At 39.6% G+C, this 22,155-nt stretch overlaps 1 protein-coding gene across 2 annotated transcripts in view; it reads left to right on the forward strand.

Moving 5' to 3' along the window:
- The window catches only part of LOC135214460 (mothers against decapentaplegic homolog 3-like), a 397,473-nt gene that overhangs the window by 6,752 nt on the left and 368,566 nt on the right, over positions 1 to 22,155 (forward strand). The window contains exons 1-2 of one of the 2 annotated variants that reach the window (XM_064248796.1): positions 11,423 to 11,642; positions 13,753 to 13,946. In XM_064248796.1, the coding sequence (XP_064104866.1) occupies positions 11,641 to 11,642; positions 13,753 to 13,946 (196 nt within the window). In that variant the 5' untranslated portion in view covers positions 11,423 to 11,640. Of the gene's footprint in view, positions 1 to 11,422; positions 11,643 to 13,752; positions 13,947 to 22,155 lie in introns of those variants that run through there. The other variant, XM_064248795.1, reaches the window with a different exon arrangement.

Here is a 22,155-nt window from a genome sequence, read left to right on the forward strand (position 1 = left end):
ACTAGGAACTTCCTTGAAGAGATGCAAGGAAGGTTAGCCGATTTAGTTAAATCGTGGGGAACATCGGAACATCCTCCTACGAGGCGTAAGGACGCATCTCTCCCCGTCAAGTCATCTAAAAGGACGCATGATGGTTTGCCTCCTTCTCATCACGCTTCGGAGTCTCGGGTAGTACGCAAGTTACGGGAGCAGGACGCAGGACGCAAGTTACGAGAACAGGAAGCAGGACGCAAGTTTCCGGAGCAGGACGCAAGCTTCCGGAACAGGACGCAGGACGCAACCTCGGAGCTCAGAAGGACGCAGGACGCAGGCGGCAGGAGCCGGCTTCTTCCCGCGAGGTTGGAGAAGATTTTCTGCAGCAAGACCTTGGTTTACAGGATGTGTCTTCGGCAGAAGAGGAGATAGAAGACTTAGAATCTGAGGAAGAAAAAGAGATGGTGAAGCACCTTCTTCAGACTATAAGAAATTAACGAATTGCCTTCTTTCACTTTTTGAAGGGGATTTTCAGCCTGCAGCTCCGACATCACCCCTTTCTCAATTCTCCAAGAATAAAACTCCGAAGAAGTCCTCGTTTTTGAAGATGAAGTTTTCGATTACGGCTAAGAAGGCTCTTCAAAGAATTGATACGTGGTTGAAGGAAAAGAGGGAAGCGGGCAAGACTGTGTTCTCTTTCCCTCCAGCCAAATTGGCATTGAAGTCCGGAATTTGGTATGCGACGGAGAAAAATCTCGGCCTGGGAGTTCCTGCCTCCTCCCAGGGGGATTTTTCCAACATTGTTGACAGTTCCCGCAGACATGCCTTGAATTCGGCTAAAGTGTGGTGGTCTCCATCAGAGTTAGATCATCTATTGAAAGGGATTTTCCGGACCTTCGAGGTTTTCAATTTTCTTGATTGGTCCTTGGGGGCTCTGGGACGAACAGTGGAAAATAATGAATCAACGGCTTCTCAACTCCCAAGCAGTATTATGTCCTGCATGGACAAAGCCTTAAGGGATGGCGCGAATGAATTAGCATCTCTTTTCACCGCAGGAGTTTTAAAGAAAAGGTCACTCCTATGCTCTTTTGCTGCTAAGGGCGTTTCTAACGCCCAGAAATCCGAATTGGTTTATTCCCCACTTTCGGATCAGTTATTTCCTGCGGATATTATCAAGGATATTTCGCTTTCCCTAACTCAGAAGGCGACGCAGGATCTGTTAACTTCTTCGGTAAGAAAATTTTTACCCAACAAGGTGGTTAAGAAGACGCCTAAGGAATCAAGGACAAGCTAGTCAGCCCTTTCGAGGCAAGTCCTTTTCTCGTCCTGCCTTCAGAGCAAGAAGAGCTCCGTCCAAGAGGGGTTCGAAACCCAGTAGTAAACAATGAACAACAAGTCCTTCAGACATCAGTAGGTGCCAGACTCCAGAAGTTTTGGGAGATTTGGCAAGAAAAGGGAGCAGATCCTTGGGTCGTCAAGGTAGCCAAAGAAGGTTACAAAATCCCTTTTCTGAAGAGACCACCTCTTGCGACATCGCCAAGAGAGCTTGGAGCTCACTACAGCGATCCAGGGAAACAAGAAGCACTACAAGAACAAGTTCTTTCTATGCTCAAGAAAGGAGCAATAGAACCTGTTCTGGATCACTTATCTCCGGGATTTTACAACCGGCTGTTTTTGGTAGCGAAATCCTCGGGGGGATGGAGACCAGTACTGGACGTAAGTCAACTCAACTTATTTGTGGAGAAGACAAAATTTACGATGGAGACGACCGATTCAGTACTGGCAGCGGTACGTCCAGGGGACTGGATGGTTACCCTGGACCTTCAAGACGCATATTTTCATATCCCAATTCATGCAGGATCCAGGAAGTACCTGAGATTTGTGATCCAGAACAGGGTCTTTCAGTTCAAAGCCCTCTGCTTTGGACTGTGCACAGCCCCACAAGTTTTTACAAGAGTGATGGCGAGCGTGGCGAAGTGACTACACATTCTAGGAATAAGAGTGTCTCTATACCTGGACGATTGGCTCATAAGAGCCCAATCAAGAAAGCAATGTCTGGAGGACTTAGATATGACGTTAACATTAACGAAAGAGTTAGGGTTGATGGTGAACTTAGAAAAGTCGAATATGACCCCCAGTCAGGAGCTAGTTTATTTGGGGATTCTGATCTCCTCAGTGACTTTTCGGGCTTTTCCGTCTCCCAACAGACAAGAGCAGTGCATCCGGAAAGTTCAAGCCTTTCTAGAGAAAGAACAATGTTCAGCACGAGAGTGGATGAGCTTACTGGGGACCCTCTCGTCCCTGGAACGGTTCGTTTCTCTAGGAAGGCTTCACATGAGACCCCTACAAATTTTTTTGAACCAAGTCTGGCCAAGAAAATCGCAACCAGATTCCTTCCTGTTTCGAATTCCTCGCAAGATCAAAGAGGAATTGCGGTGGTGGCTAACTCCGGGGAAGTTAGCGAAGGGAGCGTCACTCCAGCAAAAGAACCCAGACCATGTATTGTTCTCAGACGCGTCGGACGCAGGCTGGGGAGCGACTCTCGGACATCAAGAAGTTTCAGGTCGTTGGAGCAAGGAGGAAGCGGCTTGGCATATAAACAGGAAGGAACTGATGGCGATTTTCTTGGCTTTGAAAGAGTTCAACGCGGTGATTCGCAACAAGGTGGAGCAAGTCAACGCGGACAATACCACAGCTCTGGCGTACATCCGCAAACAAGGAGGGACACATTCAATCTCTCTTTGCAAGTTGGCGGAGGAGATCCTTCTTTGGGCAGAGAAGGAAAAAGTAACCCTTCTCACCAGATTCATTCAGGGGAGAAGAATGTGAGAGCGGACCTGTTGAGCAGGGAAGGTCAACTTCTATCAACAGAATGGACTCTTCATCTAGAAGTATGCCAGAGTCTGTGGAAATTATGGGGTCGCCCAGTGTGGACTTGTTTGCGACAGCAATGACAAAGAGATTGACGACTTATTGCTCTCCAGTCCCAGACCGTCAAGCAGTCACAGTAGACGCCTTTCTTCTAGATTGGACGGGGCTAGACGTCTACGCCTTTCCCCCGTTCAAGATATTAGGAAAGGTTTTGAAGAAATTCAGGGAGAGTCAAGGGACAAGAATGACTCAAAGCTCCATACTGGCCGGCCCGAGATTGGTTCACAGAGGTACTGGAATGGACAATAGATGTACCAAGGACACTTCCAGCAAGAGTAGATCTACTCAAACAGCCTCACTTCAACAGGTACCACAAGAACACCCTCGCTCTGGGTCTGACTGCGTTCAGACTATCGAAAGACTTGTCAGAGCGAGGGGGTTTTCTAGAGAGGCGGCCAGAGCGGTGGCCGGAGCTAGAAGAGCCTCTACTATTAAGGTGTACCAGGCGAAGTGGGAAATCTTTCGCAAGTGGTGCAAGAGTCGGAAGATTTCTTCATCCAGTACCTCTGTGACCCAAATTGCCGACTTCCTTTTATACTTAAAGAAGGAAATAAAATTGTCAACTCAGACGATTAAAGGGTATCGGAGTATGTTGGCCTCAGTATTTAGACATAGAGGTTTAGATATTACAAATAATCTAGATCTGAGAGACCTCATAAGGTCCTTTGGAACAAGGAAGGAGCTCCAATACAGAGCGCCTTCCTGGAATCTCGATGTGGTCCTGAAAATTCTTAGGAAACTAGTAAGTTCGAACCGATGGATCAAGCCTCGTTGAGAGATATCTCGAAAAAGACCATCTTTTTGGTGGCCTTGGCCACAGCTAAAAGGGTGAGTGAGCTGCAAGCAATTAGCAAACATATTGGCTGGAAACATGACAAAGCGGTTTGCTCATTTCAGGAGGGGTTCTTGGCCAAGAACGAGAATCCAGCTCATCCATGGCCAAGGTCTTTTGAAATTATGGGTCTTTCAGATTTAGTAGGACAGGAACAAGAGAGAGTTCTTTGTCCAGTAAGGGCATTGCGCTATTATATGGAGAAAACCAGTAAGATTAGAGGAACTTCAGAATCACTGTGGTGCTCTGTGAAGAATCCTAGCAGAGCAATGACCAAAAATGCTATTGCCTTTTTCCTTAGGGAACTAATTAAAGAATCTCATATGTTATGCCAAGAAGAAAATTTCGGCATCCTTAAGGTTAAGGCGCACGAAGTGAGAGCAGTAGCTACTTCCTTGGCTTTTAAAAAGAATATGGCCCTCAAAGATATCATTGAAACGACGTTTTTGGAGGACTAATTCAGTGTTTGCAAGTCATTACCTTAGAAACGTCAAAACAACGTTTGACAATTGTCAAACGTTGGGTCCATATGTATCCTCAGGAGCAGTATTGGGCAAAGGAATTTCCACCCCATAACTTACTAACATGCTAGGTATTTTAATGAAGTGGTGTTGTTTTTATGGTTGTCTGAGAGGGTTATTTCCTCTTCAGTCTGTGAAGTGTAGTGTGTTAGGTTAGTTTTGTGTGTGGTTCAGGTGGTCTAACTTATCCTAGCATGAATGCCCGTGGTAAGAGAGGGCTAGGGTTTCCTGTCAACAAATTGGTCCCGTCCAGTTGTCAGACCCTTGTATTTAGCTTCATCAACTAATAGGTCACGTCCTAGTTGGAAGCTACTAAGGTTTAGCAGGCTAAGAGGCAGGAATGCTGAAGTCAGCTACCTTAGCAGGTAAGGAATCTAAGAGTATTTTGAATTTTAAATTTTAAAACTCTTACAATGTTGCTGTCTTTGACCCACCTCCAAATGTGTCAATCAGCTATATATATACCTGCCAGGTAAGTGTCATACATGAAAATGATGTTATTATGATATAACAAAGTTTCATGTATACTTACCTGGCAGGTATATATAATTAAATTCCCACCCACCTCCCCTCAGGAGACAGGGTTCAGAGAAAAATCTGACGAAAATGGGAATGATTCCGAGCACCAGCGCCACGGGAGCGGGGTGGCGATTACCTGAACTACCAGTGATCTAGCGGTTGCCGCGAGTTTTGAAAATTCTGCCAGTGCGAACAGAGAATATAGCTATATATATACCTGCCAGGTAAGTATACATGAAACTTTGTTATATCATAATAACATCATATTTTAAATCTTGAGACACTCTAATGCTGCTTCTGTCTGAAAATAAGCACTGAGCCTAAGTTAATCTAGGTGTCTTGGGTAAGTGGACTTCTTTCTTGTTGTTAAATTAGTTTTTGGTTTAAGAATATTTATTGCTAAAGTTATGTTACTAAATAGGTAAGTCACTTGCCATCTTCCATTGACTTGGTGGTATGAGTTACACCTGAACATATGTTCCTTTCATTTATTATGTATGTATAGTCTTATATTCTTCATTTTTTAAGTTATTGGTCAATAATTATACAGAAAATCAGTTGTTTCCTTTGGTATTTAAAATTTTTTGTCTGTTCACTCAATTTTGTAGGAGCTTGCTTGGGAAGTTCATAACCTTTTGACTTTTCATTTTAATTTACATTATGAATGATAATATCCTACAGTGTTGACTTTGGAGAGGAGACTTAGGTGTTGATGATGTGGATGTGTTTGACCCCTAAGGTATTGTGACCATTAAACATACCAGTGAAAAGCCTGATGCTCAGAGAGTGGGAGAGGATGGACAGTAAAGAACTTATATAGCATTATGAGAGACAGGTCCAAAGTGCTTTCTAGAGTATGGAACTCTTTATTTTGTCTGCATTTGTATTTCCTGAATCTTTCAGTCTGCGTATGGGGAAGTTTTTATGTAAGAAAATTGAAAACCCATAAAAACACTGCCTATACATTTCTGTACTCGTATCACTTTTTGCAGTTGCGGTTCTTATTTGGTAACCATCCCCATGTTGGTTTTTTTTTCTTATAAAATGAGGCTTGGCCTTGAAATAATCCTACATATATTGTTGAAGTGCTTGAAGGGCATGATGTTCACATTAAAAATTTTTTTATTGGTAACTTATTTGAAGATAGAAATGTAACTCAGATGATAGGTACTTCTCTCGTCTCTCATAGGAGAATTACTTATGATGTCACTAGAAGAGTCAGCCAAGCTTTAGTAATGATTTCTTTTAAGAAAGAGGGCTACGAAGGGCTGAATTTCCAAATTCACATTCAGTATTTGAAATTCTGATGGAGGAGTATTAAACAGAAGTAGGAAGGATATGTGGTGCAGAACTATGGTAAACCCCCACAGATATTTAAAACACCTCTAAAAATGCTTAGAACTGCCTATTTTGATACTTCGGACAAAAAAAGTTTTATCACAGATATCACAAACATGCATTTAGTCATGAAAATATGAAAATATACTGTAACGAATGAATGTTTTATCACAGAAATCACAAACATGCATTTAGTCATGAAAATATGAAAATATACTGTAACGAGTGAATGTTTTATCACAGAAATCACAAACATGCATTTAGTCATGAAAATATACTGTAACGAGTGAATGTTTTATCACAGAAATCACAAACATGTATTTAGTCATGAAAATACTATACTGTAACGTGTGAATGTTTCTCAATGAAACACGCCGTGAATGGGTGAATATTCTGCGAACGTGTAAACGTATATTTTCCACAGAGAAATCTGCCAGTTGTGAGAATTCGAACCCTGTGGGTTTACTGCTCTACTTGTTATCAAAAATGTGAGAGAGAATAATAAATACAGTATATTAATCTTCAGTAGTTTGGAGAGATTAGGCCATATTGGGATTGATATTTTTTGGGTTTTTTGTGAAAAGATATTCCTCCCAGGTTATTGGTGTGTATGTGAATATTGTTTGTTATTCTGGGTTTTTATTGTATATCATGCTGGATCTAGTAAAGCCTGTGGACATTGCTTTCCAAAGTGGTACACATCTGTGGCAAATTTGTGAGATATAAGTTTTCTTACATAATAGGTTTTTTATTTTTTGCAATTGTATTCATCAGACATTATTTCCAGGGTTACGAAGCATGTTCTAGGGTAAAGACGCTTACAATGCCTATCTGGCAGATGAAATATGACACCAAAAATGCAAAATAATCAGTATTTGAAGGTTTTTTTGATGAAAAATGCCATAAGAATGCAGTTTACATAGTTTTCCATGCACCCAAAGCATTGAAAGTAAGGTTTTCTTAGGATTTTTGACAATGTTCCGGCTTACGGCGATTTTCGGCTTACGACGCGTCTCAAGAACGGAACCCCCGTCGTAACCCGGGGACTGCCTCTACTTATATTTGTAGATGCTTAAATGTACAGATGGAATTTCAGTGTTGATGGGATTTCCATTAGTCTTCAGAGATGAGCAGTTGGTATAATTTACAGTACAAGAACCTTTAGGTTCATTGCCATAATTTCCACACTTGTTATATGAACTGACATTGATTTCTCAAGATACATTGCATGTAATTTAAAGTTAATAAAGACTTGCAAGAAAAACAGGTCCTATACAGGCGGTCCCCGGGTTACGACGGTTCCGGCTTACAACGTTCCGAGGTTACGACGCTTTTTCTTAAATATTCAATGGAAAAATCCGTCCTGGGTTACGACGCTTGTTCCGAGGTTACGACGCTGACGCTTCCGACGCTCCGAGTTAACGACGCTTTTAAAAAACGCATACTATGATAAAAATCCTTTATAGTTTAGCACAGTATATTAATAAAAATAAGTTTCTGGTTAGATTACAAAAAAAATTTTGAGATTATGATGATTTTCGACACTTTTTATGTTGTATTTTTCTATGTTTTTTAGTGACGCCTCATATGCGGAACTAGTTTCCGAGCGAATGAATACATACTAGTTTACATATAACAGTCCAAAAGTGCAAATAATGAAAAAATCATTGCTTGTTTCCAGTAATAATAACAAAACAAAGTTTCTGGTTAGATTACAACGCAAATTCCAAGTATCCAAAGAGAGACATTATCCAGTAATTTGATCAGAGAGAGAGAGAGAGAGAGAGAGAGAGAGAGAGAGAGAGAGAGAGAGGCGTCTTCCGGCGCTCCGAGTTAAGGACAGAGAAGTGTTCGTTTCGTTAAACGGCCTCTGACTCATGCCAGTAAATGTTTTGTTGATACTAATAATATAAGCCTATTTAAAGATACGTTTACTTTAATTAGTCTATATGATACGTAAATAGTAATCAACTGTTCTTGTAGCCCTCAATATTTGGCAAAATCGAAGTATCCAAAGAGAGACATTATCCAGTACGTAATTTGATCAGAGAGAGAGAGAGAGAGAGAGAGACGCTTTGGCAACAATGGTCTCGGGGGTTTTTATAGCTTCCTTCTGCTTGATGATCGTGGATATTGTAGAAGGATTTCGACCATACTCGTTTGCCAAATCGACTATACGAACGCCACGTTCATGCTTTGCTATAATTTCATGTTTTGCTTCCATCGAAATAATTTTCTTGGGTTTTTTCTTATCACCTGCTTTGTCTTTAGCTTTGAGACCCATGGTTAATAATAAAATAGACAAAATAACACGAAAAATAGGCGCAAATACAACGAACTAAACAACGACGTGTTAACATGCAGCACCAACAAACAAACAGACTGAACGCCATTTATCGGTCGCCTATACAACTAACACTCATCGCAAAATCGTATCTCAAATATTTCGTTGTATATCAAAGCTTGTATTTTCGCAAATTTTCTGTTATATCTCAAAACATTCGTATATTAGGGCAATCGTATGTCAAGTTTCCAATGTAATTTGATCAGAGAGAGAGAGAGAGATAGAGAGAGAGAGAGGAGAGGACGAGAGAGAGAGAGAGAGAGACGCTTTGGCAACAATGGTCTCGGGGATTGACGTAACGTTTATTTTCTGAACAGATAGGACAGAGAAGTGTTCGTTTCATTAAACGGCCTCTGACTCATGGCAGGAAATGTTTTGTTGATACTAATATATAAGCCTATTTAAAGATACATTTACTTTAATTAGTCTATATGATACGTAAATAGTAATCAGCTGTTCTTGTAGCCCTCAAGATTTTGCAAAATCACTCCAGGTTGTACATAAAACTTCAAGAATGTAGTGTCACCAGAGGATTACAATAGTTTTTACCTTCAAGAACCAGCATTCTTTTATGAAAATAACTCCAGGTTGTACATAAAACTACAGGAAACAACATGTAGTGTAACCAAAGGATTACAAGTAAGGTTTTTATAACTTTTTATTAGTTTAAGACATATTTCCAAGCGTCGTTCCGGCTTACGACGATTTTCGGCTTACGACGCGTCTCAAGAACGGAACCCCCGTCGTAACCCGGGGACTGCCTGTAATACAATACTGCTTTTAACTGAAACAGTTCTTAGATCCATTTGAAGTCGTTTATGAATAAGGAAAGAAGGGTTGGACTGTTGTTGCCAAAACAAAACAGCAATTGTGTTTATAAGATTGCTTGGTGATTTATTTGATGTCGAAAAAATATTTGTTGATGCTTTGGCTTTTATAATGCTGCAATATCTCTCTCTCTCTCTCTCTCTCTCTCTCTCTCTCTCTCTCTCTCTCTCTCTCTCTCTCTCTCTCTCAGGCCGTAACAGCTTTATGCTTTGATCTTTTCTCAGTAGCTTTTAGAAGTAAATATGTACAGATTACTGAATGTTTGTTTTGTTTCTATTTTCAATAAATTTAGGCTCTTGAAAGGCTGTCATTTTATGGAAATTAACCTTAGATTTTTTTGTTCAGTAATACCAGCATGATTGCTTCTACCCTACCTTTGTAGTTATTGAAAAGCACATTTTTAGTCACATATCTGAATATTTTAGTAAAAGCTGTTTTCTCTTTATTTTTCTGTTGTTTGGTATCTGCTGTTTTACATCAAGTTCAGTGTCCTGTCATAAGAATTTAGTATTAATTGGTGTATGCTTGTTTATTTGCGCTGTAGCATTAGTGAAAACCTTGTGGGACTCCTACATAGGGTAGATTCTACCCAAACTAAAAGTCAACTGATGTACATGTTCATTAGGCTTAGTGGTGACCTTTTGAGATCATAAAATATTTATGAAGCTGACAGTTCATACATTTTGTGACATGTTCTAACAGAGAGAGAATTTCTTGTCTGTTTGTCAGATCTTATTTAATTAGGCTTTATCATTATTGTTCCAGGAGGTATCCTGCTGAATCTTTTCGAGAGAGCATCAAATATCTCCCCTGGCTCATTGATACATGAAAATCTTTTATCTGTTCTTCAGATATGATAGATTTACTCAGGCTGATAGTGCTTCCTTTATGGAACATAGTTTAATTCAGCCGTAAATCTCTCTCTCTCTCTCTCTCTCTCTCTCTCTCTCTCTCTCTCTCTCTCTCTCTCTCTCTCTCTCTCTCTCTCTCTCTCTCTCTCTCTCTCTCTCACTGGCCTTTCTGTGACTGCTGGTTATGTTTAAGATTGACTGTTTTCAGTTTTTGGGAGGATCATTTCAAGGAATAAGGATTTGCAACCTGTCATAACTACAAGAACTACGTACTACTCACAAAAGTGGCGATTAGGGACCTGTAAAGGACTGAATGCTGCAGTGTAGAGTATTGGGGGAAAAATTCTCATGAGGTGACTGTGTATAGTATAATGATGTATGATTTTGATGTAGAAGACTCGCATAAATATGAGTCTAGAACTAGGATGCTGAATATTGTGCCACATGGTTAACTTTTGGTGCTTGTCATGTTCAAATACAAGATTGCTGATAATTCAGAAAATTCTTTTAATGGAATATACTTTAATAAAACCACTGAGCTACATTACTAGACTTGAAGACCTGCTCAAAGTTTGTTTCTTATTGAAGGGTGGAAATTAAAACAAGGCAGTGTTAGATTTTATTTGATGGGGGAAACTGGAACAAGCCGACATTTAAGGACTTGTACAACTGGGTGGGAAAAGGCCAAAGGGAATAAATGGAGGTAATGCAGTTAGGGCAAAATGTATCCATTGCTCTTGATATTTATTTGAGAGGATGTTTGTTATTTTTTACTGCAAGGAAATCCACAAATGTATTTAGTTGTACTATGAAATCGCTTTGGGTTTGGTTTTGTCTTGGATTATATCTTGATTCGTGTATCATTTTACTTTCTTTTAATAAATCCAGTTTACCCTAGAAACTGGTGCTGTTTTAAATAATCTAACGTATTGAATGTTGACTGGATTTCTCTTAAATACTAATAAGCAAAATTGCCCCATTTATTTCATCTTATACTTATTGCTCCTCTGGTTTGGTGTACATTTTTTTCTTTTTCATATTTACTTGAGTATTTACTATCCTGCTATTTAGAAAACATCTGATTGTGAAATTATGAAAATGATGTACCTAAAAGAAAAGAAGTCCTCATGCATGGAAACTCAGCTTTGGTATGACCAGCAGATAGTGTAGGAAAAGAGTGCATTCAAGTTGGATTATCAGTGATAAAGATAATGGCTTTAATGAAGAATTGATTATCTCTTATTGTAATCTATGCCTTTGCATAGTACCAGTTAACCAGAAAGATTCAGTGCTTGACCTTGTGGCCTTGTCAACTGGCAAATTGTTCCCATCCAAATTACTGTACTAGATACGTATATGTAATTGACCATGTGTGCTAAATTACTGTCTTTGCCCTAAAGTTGGTATTTGTGTCATTTTCATGTAAACCATGAAATTGGGAACACTGTCTCTTTTCATCTGGTAGATATTTTAAGCAACAACCTTAGCAGCCTAAAGTTTTACATGTAAGTATAGTGTTGTGACCATTTAAGTTCACAAAATTTCAAGAACAGTTTAAGAAGTGCAGGAGATCAGTGTTGTTTTTATATCTGGAAATGCCTGGAAATGAGATTGATCATTTGAATCACTTTCAAGGACTTGATTGTCATGTGGCTCTTTTTTTCAGAAAGGCGTAGACAAATTTTAATGCTGGTGTTATCTCTATATATATATAAGTAATATATATATATATATATATATATAATATATATATATATATATATATATATACTATATATATATATACATGATATATATATATATATATATATATATATATATATATATATATATATATATATATATATATATATATACTATATATATATATATATATATATATCTATATATATATATATATATATATATATATATATATATATATATGTATATATAGATGTATATATCGATAAACATTTACTGTGGTTCTTGTGGGGCCTCTTGTCTTTCTTGAGGAGCTTTTAATTTATATGCAGTATTATATTCCTTGTACCTGTAGTGATGAACACAGTACTTGTAAGGACTGACACTCAGATTTCATGCATTGGTGTTTTATAATTGTATATCCCAATAATGAACATATCCGAATCAGATTTGAGGAGTTCATTGTATTTTGAAGTTGGTTGCTGAAAAGCATGGCTGGTCTGCTAAGGGCTAATGTTCTAAAGTGGGAACAGTTAATTATATTTCTTTATATACATGATTAAGTTTACATTACTTGGATGCACTTTGCTAGCTAATCCTGGCTTTATCTTTACCTTTGAACTACTGTACATATACTTTGTGTTTTAGCACATTACTATTCATAATAGTAGTCTGGTAACAACAACGACATCCTCATGATAAAAGGTTATTTATTGTTGATCAAATGATGCACAGTAGTTTTAGCACTGTAGTACTTACTTATTATGTCCAGTTGGTGTAGTTAATATTTGGATGTTCATTTTTGGAGGTGAAATGGAACGTTTGTGTTATTGTTATGAACTGGATGAATTAGATTAGTGATTGCTGGCTTTAGTTTTTAAGAGCAGGTTAAAGTTGAATGTTGAGGCAGTTACTATGCCTAAGATGCCCTTTCAGGTTGCAAAATTAGCAGCCTTATAATGCCCATCTGGCATCTTCTTCCAACTTTACACTTATGAGGGGTGTTCCATTCTTGAGATGTGTCGTAAGCCGACAATCATTTTATGCCGGAACATCGTCGAAAATTGTCAAAAACCCTATGAAAGTGTTACTTTTATTTCTTTGGGTGTATCGAAAACTATGTAAACTGCATTTTTATTGCATTTTTCATTAAAAAACCTTTAAATATTGATTATTTTGCCTTTTTGGAGTCATCTTCCATTGGATAGGTGTTGTAACCCTAAACATGTGTAGTAAACCTGGAAAGCATTTCTGATGATTATAATTGAAAAGCGTTGTAACCTTGGAAAGTCATAAGCCGAAATCGTCGTAAACTGGGGACTTCCTGTATTCCTTTGTTTCCATTTCTTTTATTTGTTGTTTCCAACTTCATCAGGTTTTCCTTCTTCTGGTTTTTATTTTTCATGGGAGAATGTTTCCTTCGAGGAACCAGTGTACGAACAGTGTTTTTTATTCCAAAAATGTTTTGTCCTTACTTTTGCTTGTTAGCATAGTAATGATTAATTTACACAGTAACTTTGATGTGAAAAATCCAGTGTGTTGTATGAATTTGTCCTGGAAATTCAAGTGTAATGTAGGTGTAGAGTTCAGTAAGGGGTAATTACTGTACAGTTGTAAAGGTAAATTAATTGTTTTTCATCATATTGTAGCTGATGTTTAGAGATCTCTGGTATATAGCTTTTATTTTTATTGGGTCATTTAAGTTGCTTTTAGAGTCAGTTAACAGTAGATTAGATGAGACAGTGCTATACTATGTGAATAGATGTTCGTTGGTTTTGTATAAGTATATAATATACGTACTCGAAGTGCTGAATGAACTCATAGGTCCCAGTGTTTGGCATTTGGCCATATTTTATACTTCATTCTTTATATTATACTCTGCTTATTGCTGTAGTTTTATAAGTTTCATGATTTGTTTTATCTTTATTGCAGGTCACTGGATGGCCGGTTGCAGGTCTCCCATCGCAAGGGATTGCCGCATGTTATTTATTGCCGATTGTGGCGTTGGCCCGAACTGCAGAGCCATCACGAACTTCGAGCTCTTGATCACTGTCAGTACGCATTCAATCTAAAAAAGGAAGACGTCTGTGTGAATCCTTACCACTACACTAAGATTGAAGCTCCAAGTTAGTGACCTTTTTATTTTTAGTGCTTTACTAAAAATTTGAATGATAGATATGTATATTAGCTCTCGTAAGACTGTATTTGTACAGACAATACAAACCTGTATTTTTATACAAACCGTCTAATCCACTGGTGAGCCAGCCATTCAAGTAAAAGAATCTAACAGTGATATCTGTTAGATGATTATTGCAACTGAGTAAGCTGTCACATTTGGGTTACATAAGTTAGCAATAGGCACATGTGTTTATGCAGATCTTTCACAAGTGGATTACTTTGTAATTTTGCGAGTTTCACTCCTTAACTTGCACAGTACTACTATGGTTTTTGTTTATTTTTATGGTCTCTGGATCAAAAATCATTGTCAGTCATAAAAGTTTATATGTCAGCTTTTCTTTTTATGATATTAAATATATAAACCAAGTCCTCTTCACTCCTCTGTCCTGTGCTCTTTTGTCTGAACTCCCATAAGGTTGCATTCCTCATTATATCCCCTTTCTTCAAGATTTTGTGGGTCCTTTTACAGGTCTTCATCCTCCTACTTCCATGTCTACTGGTTTTTTGGCCGTGTTCCTAATCCACATCTCTGCCAATGCCTCATTCATAATATGTACTGTATCATCTTTCCACCATACTCCAGTCATGAATTTAACACCATTTTACAGTTATGTTTTTTCAAAATCTCCATTTTCTTTGTTAGTACCCAAGCTTCTGCTGCGAAGCGAAGAGTGGTACAGTTCCGCCTGTTTCATTTTTTAAGTCCTGACTCTTTCTTGCCATGGGACATTGGTGTTTACCAGTGGGGTAACTATCTTTCCATATCCATGCTGCAGCTACTCTTTTACTGTTCTCTCCTACTTCATAATTCAGTGTTTCCCCAAGGTAAAGAGAAATACACTACTGTACCTCCCTTAAGACCTTTTTTTAAGTTCTAATACAAGTGGAATTGAGTTCTGGATAGGGAACATTCCAAATTCCTCCATAGTGTGCACACTTTTTCACATTCCCCTGTTCTTAGTAAGGTGTTGATGTGCAAGCCTGTACATAGCCCTAGCCTTGTACTGCCCTGTGATAGTGTGACTTTGCGAAAGAGTCAGGTACCAGGAAACCGGGTCTGTTCTTGGGGTGGTAAGGTTTGTCCTCTCCAATACCTATTCTCTTCTTTTCACTTTCTGAATCTTGTTTAACGTGTTCACCTAAGGACCAGTTTGCTTTCATCGGCACCTAGTTTGAGGTTGTTAGCACACATAGGAGTAATATTTACATAGGTATAGGCAGTTTTGTTGAGATAATATTGTGTCTGTAGCCAGTTTTACTTATTGTGATGTTCGCGACTTGGTCGACGGTTTAACCAATCTCTCGTGTTTTGCTCATTCTAAATTCTCATATGCTAGCCTATTCCTCTTTTTTCTGTCTAAATCCACGTGTTTGTTCTTTGCTTGCTTTTTCTTCAGCTATTGGCAGATCTCTTATTACTGCCTTGATTAATGTTCCTTTCCAATTTACATACTGCAATGTTTATAATGTCTTCGGTTCTTTCCAAGCTAGGTATTATTTTAGCTTTATAGCTTTCTAACAATGTGTTGTATGAAAATGCTTTTAAAGTATGTTGATTTGCTTTCAGACAAGACGGAACATTCATTGTAACTCCTCTTCCCCTGCCTCCCAAACTTTCCCATTTTCTTCTTTGCCTCATTGTCTTTTCCTCAGTTGACTTGTGTGGATGCAGCTGAGTTCGTGAATCGCTTAAGACTCTCTCCCTTTCATTGAGTCGTGGGTGCGATACAGTACTGGCTGCTGTCACCTCCTATCGCCAAGCATCACTTCCTGTCGGCAGCTGTCTCCTCCTGTCGCCCACTGTCAGAAGAACAGTTTGAACTGGAGAAACTTCTTCGAATTGATCAGCATTTGTTGCAATGTTACGCTTTGCTGTATCCAGATTTAGTTGAGGAAAGAGGCCACATAGAGAATGTCCTGCTTGTCTTAGCCTAGTTCAGTGCAATTTAAGTATTTGGAGAAAAGAATCTAAGGTTTCTTCTTATATTAGAGTGTGTTTCATAACTTTTCTCATACTCAGTTGCACAAATCTCCCTTTAGGTCTGTTGTGGCTTGTCTTCTTGTTTTTTATGAAGTCACGGAGAGCCAGAGAACGCTTCTTGCAATACAGGCGCTTATTGGCGCTTAAAGTGTCTTCAATAGGAGGTTTGGTTTCTTTCTCTTTCCTGTAGAGATGAACTCGAGCTTTAGACATGCTAAATGGGAACTCAGTTTAGCTTGTTGAGTTTTGATCTTTTACTCAGTACGTTGTCACTTCTCTGCGTCAGCTTAGAGTGGTAGTGGCGCCAACCTAGGGAGTTTGTGAAGCCCCCTTTAAAGGATTTTGCCGCCGGTGGGAGCTTAGTGAAGAAGAGAGTTAGTTTTACTTTGTTTTTGATGTTGCAGGCTAATATTCTCATGCTTATACTAACTGTTTTTGAAGATGTCAGAACACTTTTTCTTTTGTCTGCTTATGCTGCTCAGGTTAAGGCGATAAGGGAGTATCTATTGGTACAGTTTTGTTTCACACCTTTTTGGAGATAAGTTCAGCCCTCAGGTTCTTGTAGAGGGACAATTGCAAGCCTCCTGGCTTGCTTGGAGTGACTGGGGAACAGCACCTCACATGGTGGAGGTGGTGAAGGGGAGTTAAGATTCACTTTTGGTTGCCCTCCATTGGCGAAAGCACCTTCAAGCTGTTCTTAAGAGAATGCTATTTTATCTTTTTGACTTGAGAGCTGAAGATGATGTTAAGGGTACATTTTTTAGAGAACTAAGAATTCCAATGTAACCTGAGTGGGGAAGAAGAGGAGACTCCTCTCTGTCCTGTTTGGGCAATTAAAACTTACTCAGATAGGTTAAGCTGGTGGAGGGGTTAAGCATGGTGGAGGTAGTTATCCTTTTAGAAACCTAGAACATATTTGTTAAAGGTTAATCCTGGAATAGGCAAAGTTAACCTTTTGCTTTGTGACTTGTTTTTTAGGGCTTTTGGACTTAGACACGGGTCCCCTCACACCCCCTTCGTTTCATTCTGCTTGAATTGAAGCCTTTTTTTATGCAAGGCTGCTCTTCGCTGTGCACGTATGAGAGCCTAGCTTCCTGAATGGAATCCAACTTCTGGTGGTGTAAGATCCAGAAAGGATTCTGGATCAGGTAAGAATGTCTTGGTTTTCATGCAAGAAACCTTTAGCTTGATTGGTTGAGTGGATATTTGTCTAGCTGCACTACCCACTGTCCTCTTCTCTATGTGGGAATCACCTAACTTTTACAGTAGGCAAGATTTGTCCCAAATAAAACAGGCAGTCCCCGGTTATAAGGGGGGGTTCTATTTTCAGCATTAACCAAAACTCAGTGATTTATGCCATGTTTCAGTTAATGGTGTCTCTCTTAGGTATGCTATAGTGCCGTAACTCTATTATTGACACCTTATGGCGCTGATAACTGAAACTTGGCCCATTGTGGCAACACAAGTCGCCAATTTTATGGCGCTAGACCAGCGATTCTCAACCTGTGCGCCGTGAAAATTTCATGGATAGGTATATATGTGTGTGTGTGTGTGAAGAACACATTCCCTTTACAAAATAATATGAGTACTATACACGTAAACCTCCCGTTGTACCGTGTAGCTCCGTTCCCCTCTCCCAGCGTTCATCCTAGCTGCGTGGGAGGAAGGTACTACTCAGTAACAGTGATCTTTGACCGTCGTGCATGTTATTACTGTGGCGGTAATAAGTCTGAACCTTGCAAAACATGGAAAAGTTTATCGTAAGAAAACGCAAGCGTCTTGTTGACACTGACAGCAGCAGAGATGAAGTGGAAGTTGATAATGATTCACAAGGTATACGTGTCGAAGACATTGGAAATGAAGCAAGATTAACCACTGAAAGCCAGCCTTCTTGTTCATATCCGATAGTGGAAAGTGAAGTGACGCTTCGAAGTGAGATTATTTGTGCAGGTCCAAGCAGGGAAAGTGAAGTGACAGCTGAAATTTTCCCCAGTCCTTCAGGTCCAAGGGTGGCCTCCGCACGTACGCACAGCAGCAAGGACATCCGCAGTAAATCATTTCGCTTGTATAACAAGAGTTATCTAGAACTTGGGTTTACTTGCTGTGATGATGAGTTTGGTCCAAGACCAAAGTACGCTGTTTGTGGCATTGTGCTGTCAAATGAATTTAAATTTATGACTCCTATGAAAATGAAAAGACATTTAACAGCAAAACATAAGCACCTCTCTCACAAACCTGTGGATTACTTATAAGACTTTTGAAAGATAACAAACAACAAAGGCTTAGGTTTGAGAAAAAAGTTAAGGTAGCAGAAAAAACACAGAAAGCAAGTTATTTATGTACATAGTGGCAGAGCAGACGGCAAAACATATGAAACTCCATTCAGTTGCGGAGTCATATTTTCTTTCAACTTGTTGTGCTGTAGTGAAAACTTTGTTTGGTGATGAGGCTGAAAAAGAAGTAAAAAAAAAATACCTCTCTCGGACGACACTATTGGTAGACGAATCAAGGATATGTCATCTGACATTGAAAAGACTGTTAGTGAGCTTATGAAAGATAAAATGTATGCTCTGCAAGCAGACGAGTCAACTGATATTGGAGGTAAATCCCAATTACTATTGTTCATCAGATATATTGCTAATAATAAAATAACTGAACAATTTTTGTGCTGCAAAGAACTTATGCAAACTTCAGGACCGGACATATTCTCCTTAGTAGCAGAATATTTGAAAGAAATGGGACTGACGTGGAAATTATGTGTGGGAATTTCCACAGATGGTTGTCCATCTATGGTGGGATCAGTAAAAGGTTTCGTGCCATTAGCGCAGAAGGAAAATCCACAGTTGATTACAACACATTGTTTCTTACATCGTGAAAATCTTATTGCAAAGACACCTGGGCAGGAATTAAAGCTTGTGCTTAAAACTGTTGTAAAGATGGTAAACTTCATAAAGAGCAGACCAAAGCAGACAAGACTGTTTTCCATTCTCTGTGAAGAAAAGGGATCTGCCCATGAAGGCCTTCTCCTCCATACAGAGGTTAGGTGGCTATCAAGAGGCAAAGTGTTGTCGAGAGTACATGAACTGCGACAGGAAATGATAGTTTTCTTTACTCTTCAGGGAAAACCTGAATTCTGTGAACTACTGGCTGATGAAATTTGGAGCTCAAAGTTATGCTACCTGGCGGACATATTTGAACATCTAAACAAGGTTAATACTAGTATCCAATGGAAAAATTAGAATATGTTAACATCCTCTGACAAAATAAAGGGAGAAAATAAGGCTTTGGAAAGATAGGGTGAGTGATGGCAATGCCGATTTGTTTCAAAAGACTGCTGAAGCTAAATATACAGACATCATTCCACTCATCAAGGAGCACCTTGAAATTCTAGAATGGAACACTGAAAAATATTTCCCTCATATATCTGCTGATCAATAATATTGGGTAAGAAATCCTTTCATCCGTGATCCCTCAAGCAAACCACAACTTAGTATCCTTGAAGAAGAGGAACTAATTAACATACGTAATGACTGCACACTAAAACTGGAGTACTTGGATATGTCACTAGAAAGCTTTTGGATAAGAATTAGAAAGGAACACCCTCATATAGCCCTAAAAACCCAGAAAATATTACTGCAGTTCTCAACCTCATATCTGTGTGAACTAGGATTTTTAACACTCACAAACATCAAAACTAAGAAGAGGTCTAGGTTGCTGAGTGTTGAAGAGGAAATGAGTGTGTGCCTGTCCAGTGTCCCTCCTAACATCGAAAGGATTTGCAAATCAAACTGGCACAAGTGTCCCATTAATCAGGTATGTTTAATGAAACACATCCAATATACTGTTTGTTTTGCTCCAAACCCTTCAAACCAAATCATAGGAGGTCTAGAGCTGAAATGAGGAATCTTGGGAATTTGGTGGTATGTGTGTACCACCTTCATGTACCCGCTACTATGCAGTAGTCTTGAATGGTGGCACTGTGTGTACCCCCAAACAAACTATCGGTAAAGAAGGGGTTAAGTTCAGTTGTAGTTCTTGCTATTTTCCTCATCTGCTTCTCTGCAATGGCTGTCTTGGGATCCATGATTGAATCAAAATAGTACAGTACAGAAAGCTACTAAAACTAAGGAAATATTCCTGTATAAGCGTATACTTGCTCAAAGCAAAAGCACCAAAGTGAGCTAGCTTTAAACAGTGCCACCAACAGTGCTAACTAGCAGTGAGCGATGAAACACTTTTGTTTACAAAAATCATATGGTTCATTGTGTCGGATTTAGGTTTTTTGTTTGAGTTCTGATGCAAAATTTACTGAATATTTTGCATCGAAATCCAATCACATTGAATTCTAGTGTGGTCGAGGAGTGGTTTTCTATTGTATTGAAAACACCTTACAGACATTTTCACTTGCATTTTATATTGAGTTTTTATTTTTGTATGTAAATATTTGGAAGTCATATAAACTAAAATTAAATATGAAGGTAAAATTATACATATCTGGTCATGTGAATATTTATTTTCATACAATCAACTTACCTGTCAGATATATACATAGCTAAGACTCCGTCGTCCCCGACAGAAATTCAAATTTCGCGCCACTCGCTACAGGTAGGTCAGGTGATCTACCGGCCTGCCCTGGGCGGCAGGACTAGGAACCATCCCCGTTTTCTATCATATTTTCTCTGTCGCCGGTGGTATCAACATTGTTGTTATTACCTCCTGACTTAGATTCATTTTTCAACATTTGATCAACGTTTTTCGGCTTTTTGGTGACGTATTTGGATCGTGTTTTGGCATTCGCTACTGTGGACTGTTTTTGGAATAACTCTTTTGGATTTTTCTCAGTATGTCTGATTCTAATGTGAGTGTGAGAATGTGTGTGAATGTAGGCTGCAGGGTGAGGATACCGAAGGCTTCGGTTGATCCTCACACTGTATGCCGTAAATGTAGGGGGGTTCAGTGTTCTGCTATTAATACTTGTAAGGAATGCGAGGGATTGAATGCAGAAGAGTGGAAGACTTTGACTTCTTATTTGAAGAAGTTAGAGAGGGATAGAGTTAGACGACTGAAAGGTGTGAGTTCAAGGCCTATTGAGCCTTTCACGGATAATTCTAATCCTACTGATGTAGATTCTCCCTATATATCTCATTCTCAGAGTGCTTTTTCGGATTCGGCATCGGAAATCGCCAATCTGAAAGCTACTATTAGAGACATGAAGTCCAAGATGGCTGACTCTAAAGGTAAGGCTAGTGATAGTGAACATTTCAGTGAAGTGAGTTCTCCCAGTGTGGAGGGGGCGTTTGATCGTCCCTGCGACGCTCCCAGGCCTAGACCTCTTCCAAGCTCCCATGCCCAGAGGAGAAGGAAAGTCGAAAGCCTTAAGGAGGTCGTGGGGAATCCCCAACGGTCAGACGTCCCTTCAGCTAGCTCTGCTTCATGGCAGGCGGCTCAAGGGCGCTATAGAAAAAGCGTCCTTCGCGAGTGTTTCTCGTCCTCTCCCTCTCCCTCACCTAAACGAGGGTGGAAGGAGTCGAACTTATCGAGACCGCTGAAGCGTCATATGAAGCCCGACATAGATTCGAGCCCAGAGCGCTTCTCAGATGACGCTCCGTCTGCTATTAAGAAAGCGAAGGTGGCGTCAGCGTCACCTGACGCTGGTGCGGAAGTACCACCCCTTCATTCTTCTTCCCCGAGTGATGACGAAAGGCGTCATGCACTAGACGTGGGAGAAGCGTCAAGAAAGATAATTTTGGCGGTTCAGGAACAACTGTCATCTCTTGTGGGAGTGTTAGCGCCCCGTCGGAAGGACGTGACGCTTCCAATTAAGAAGTCTCGTCCTCTCTCACCTGCTCGAAGAGAAGCGTCAGACAGACGTGAAACTGCTAAACGTCTTGCAGAAGCTGCGAGTTCGAGAGCTAGAACGGGGGCTTACGAGAGTTTCGTAAAGCCAGAGAAACGTAAGACGTCTTTTAGAAGTGAAGCGTCATTCAAAGCGGATCTTAGACGTGACGCTCCATCCAATATTGTGACGCCAAGTAGGACGCCTTTAGAGAGCGGAGCGTCTTCCAGGCGCGAAGCGTCATCAAGACGTCAGCAAGAGACGTCAGCCATGACGCTCGGAGAACGGGAAGCGTCATACAAGGCGTCTTCTAAAGTTCAAGAGAAGACGGAGCTTGTGA

Source organism: Macrobrachium nipponense, chromosome 45 (genome assembly GCF_015104395.2).
Source record: "Macrobrachium nipponense isolate FS-2020 chromosome 45, ASM1510439v2, whole genome shotgun sequence".
In the NCBI taxonomy this organism is placed as follows: domain Eukaryota; kingdom Metazoa; phylum Arthropoda; class Malacostraca; order Decapoda; family Palaemonidae; genus Macrobrachium; species Macrobrachium nipponense.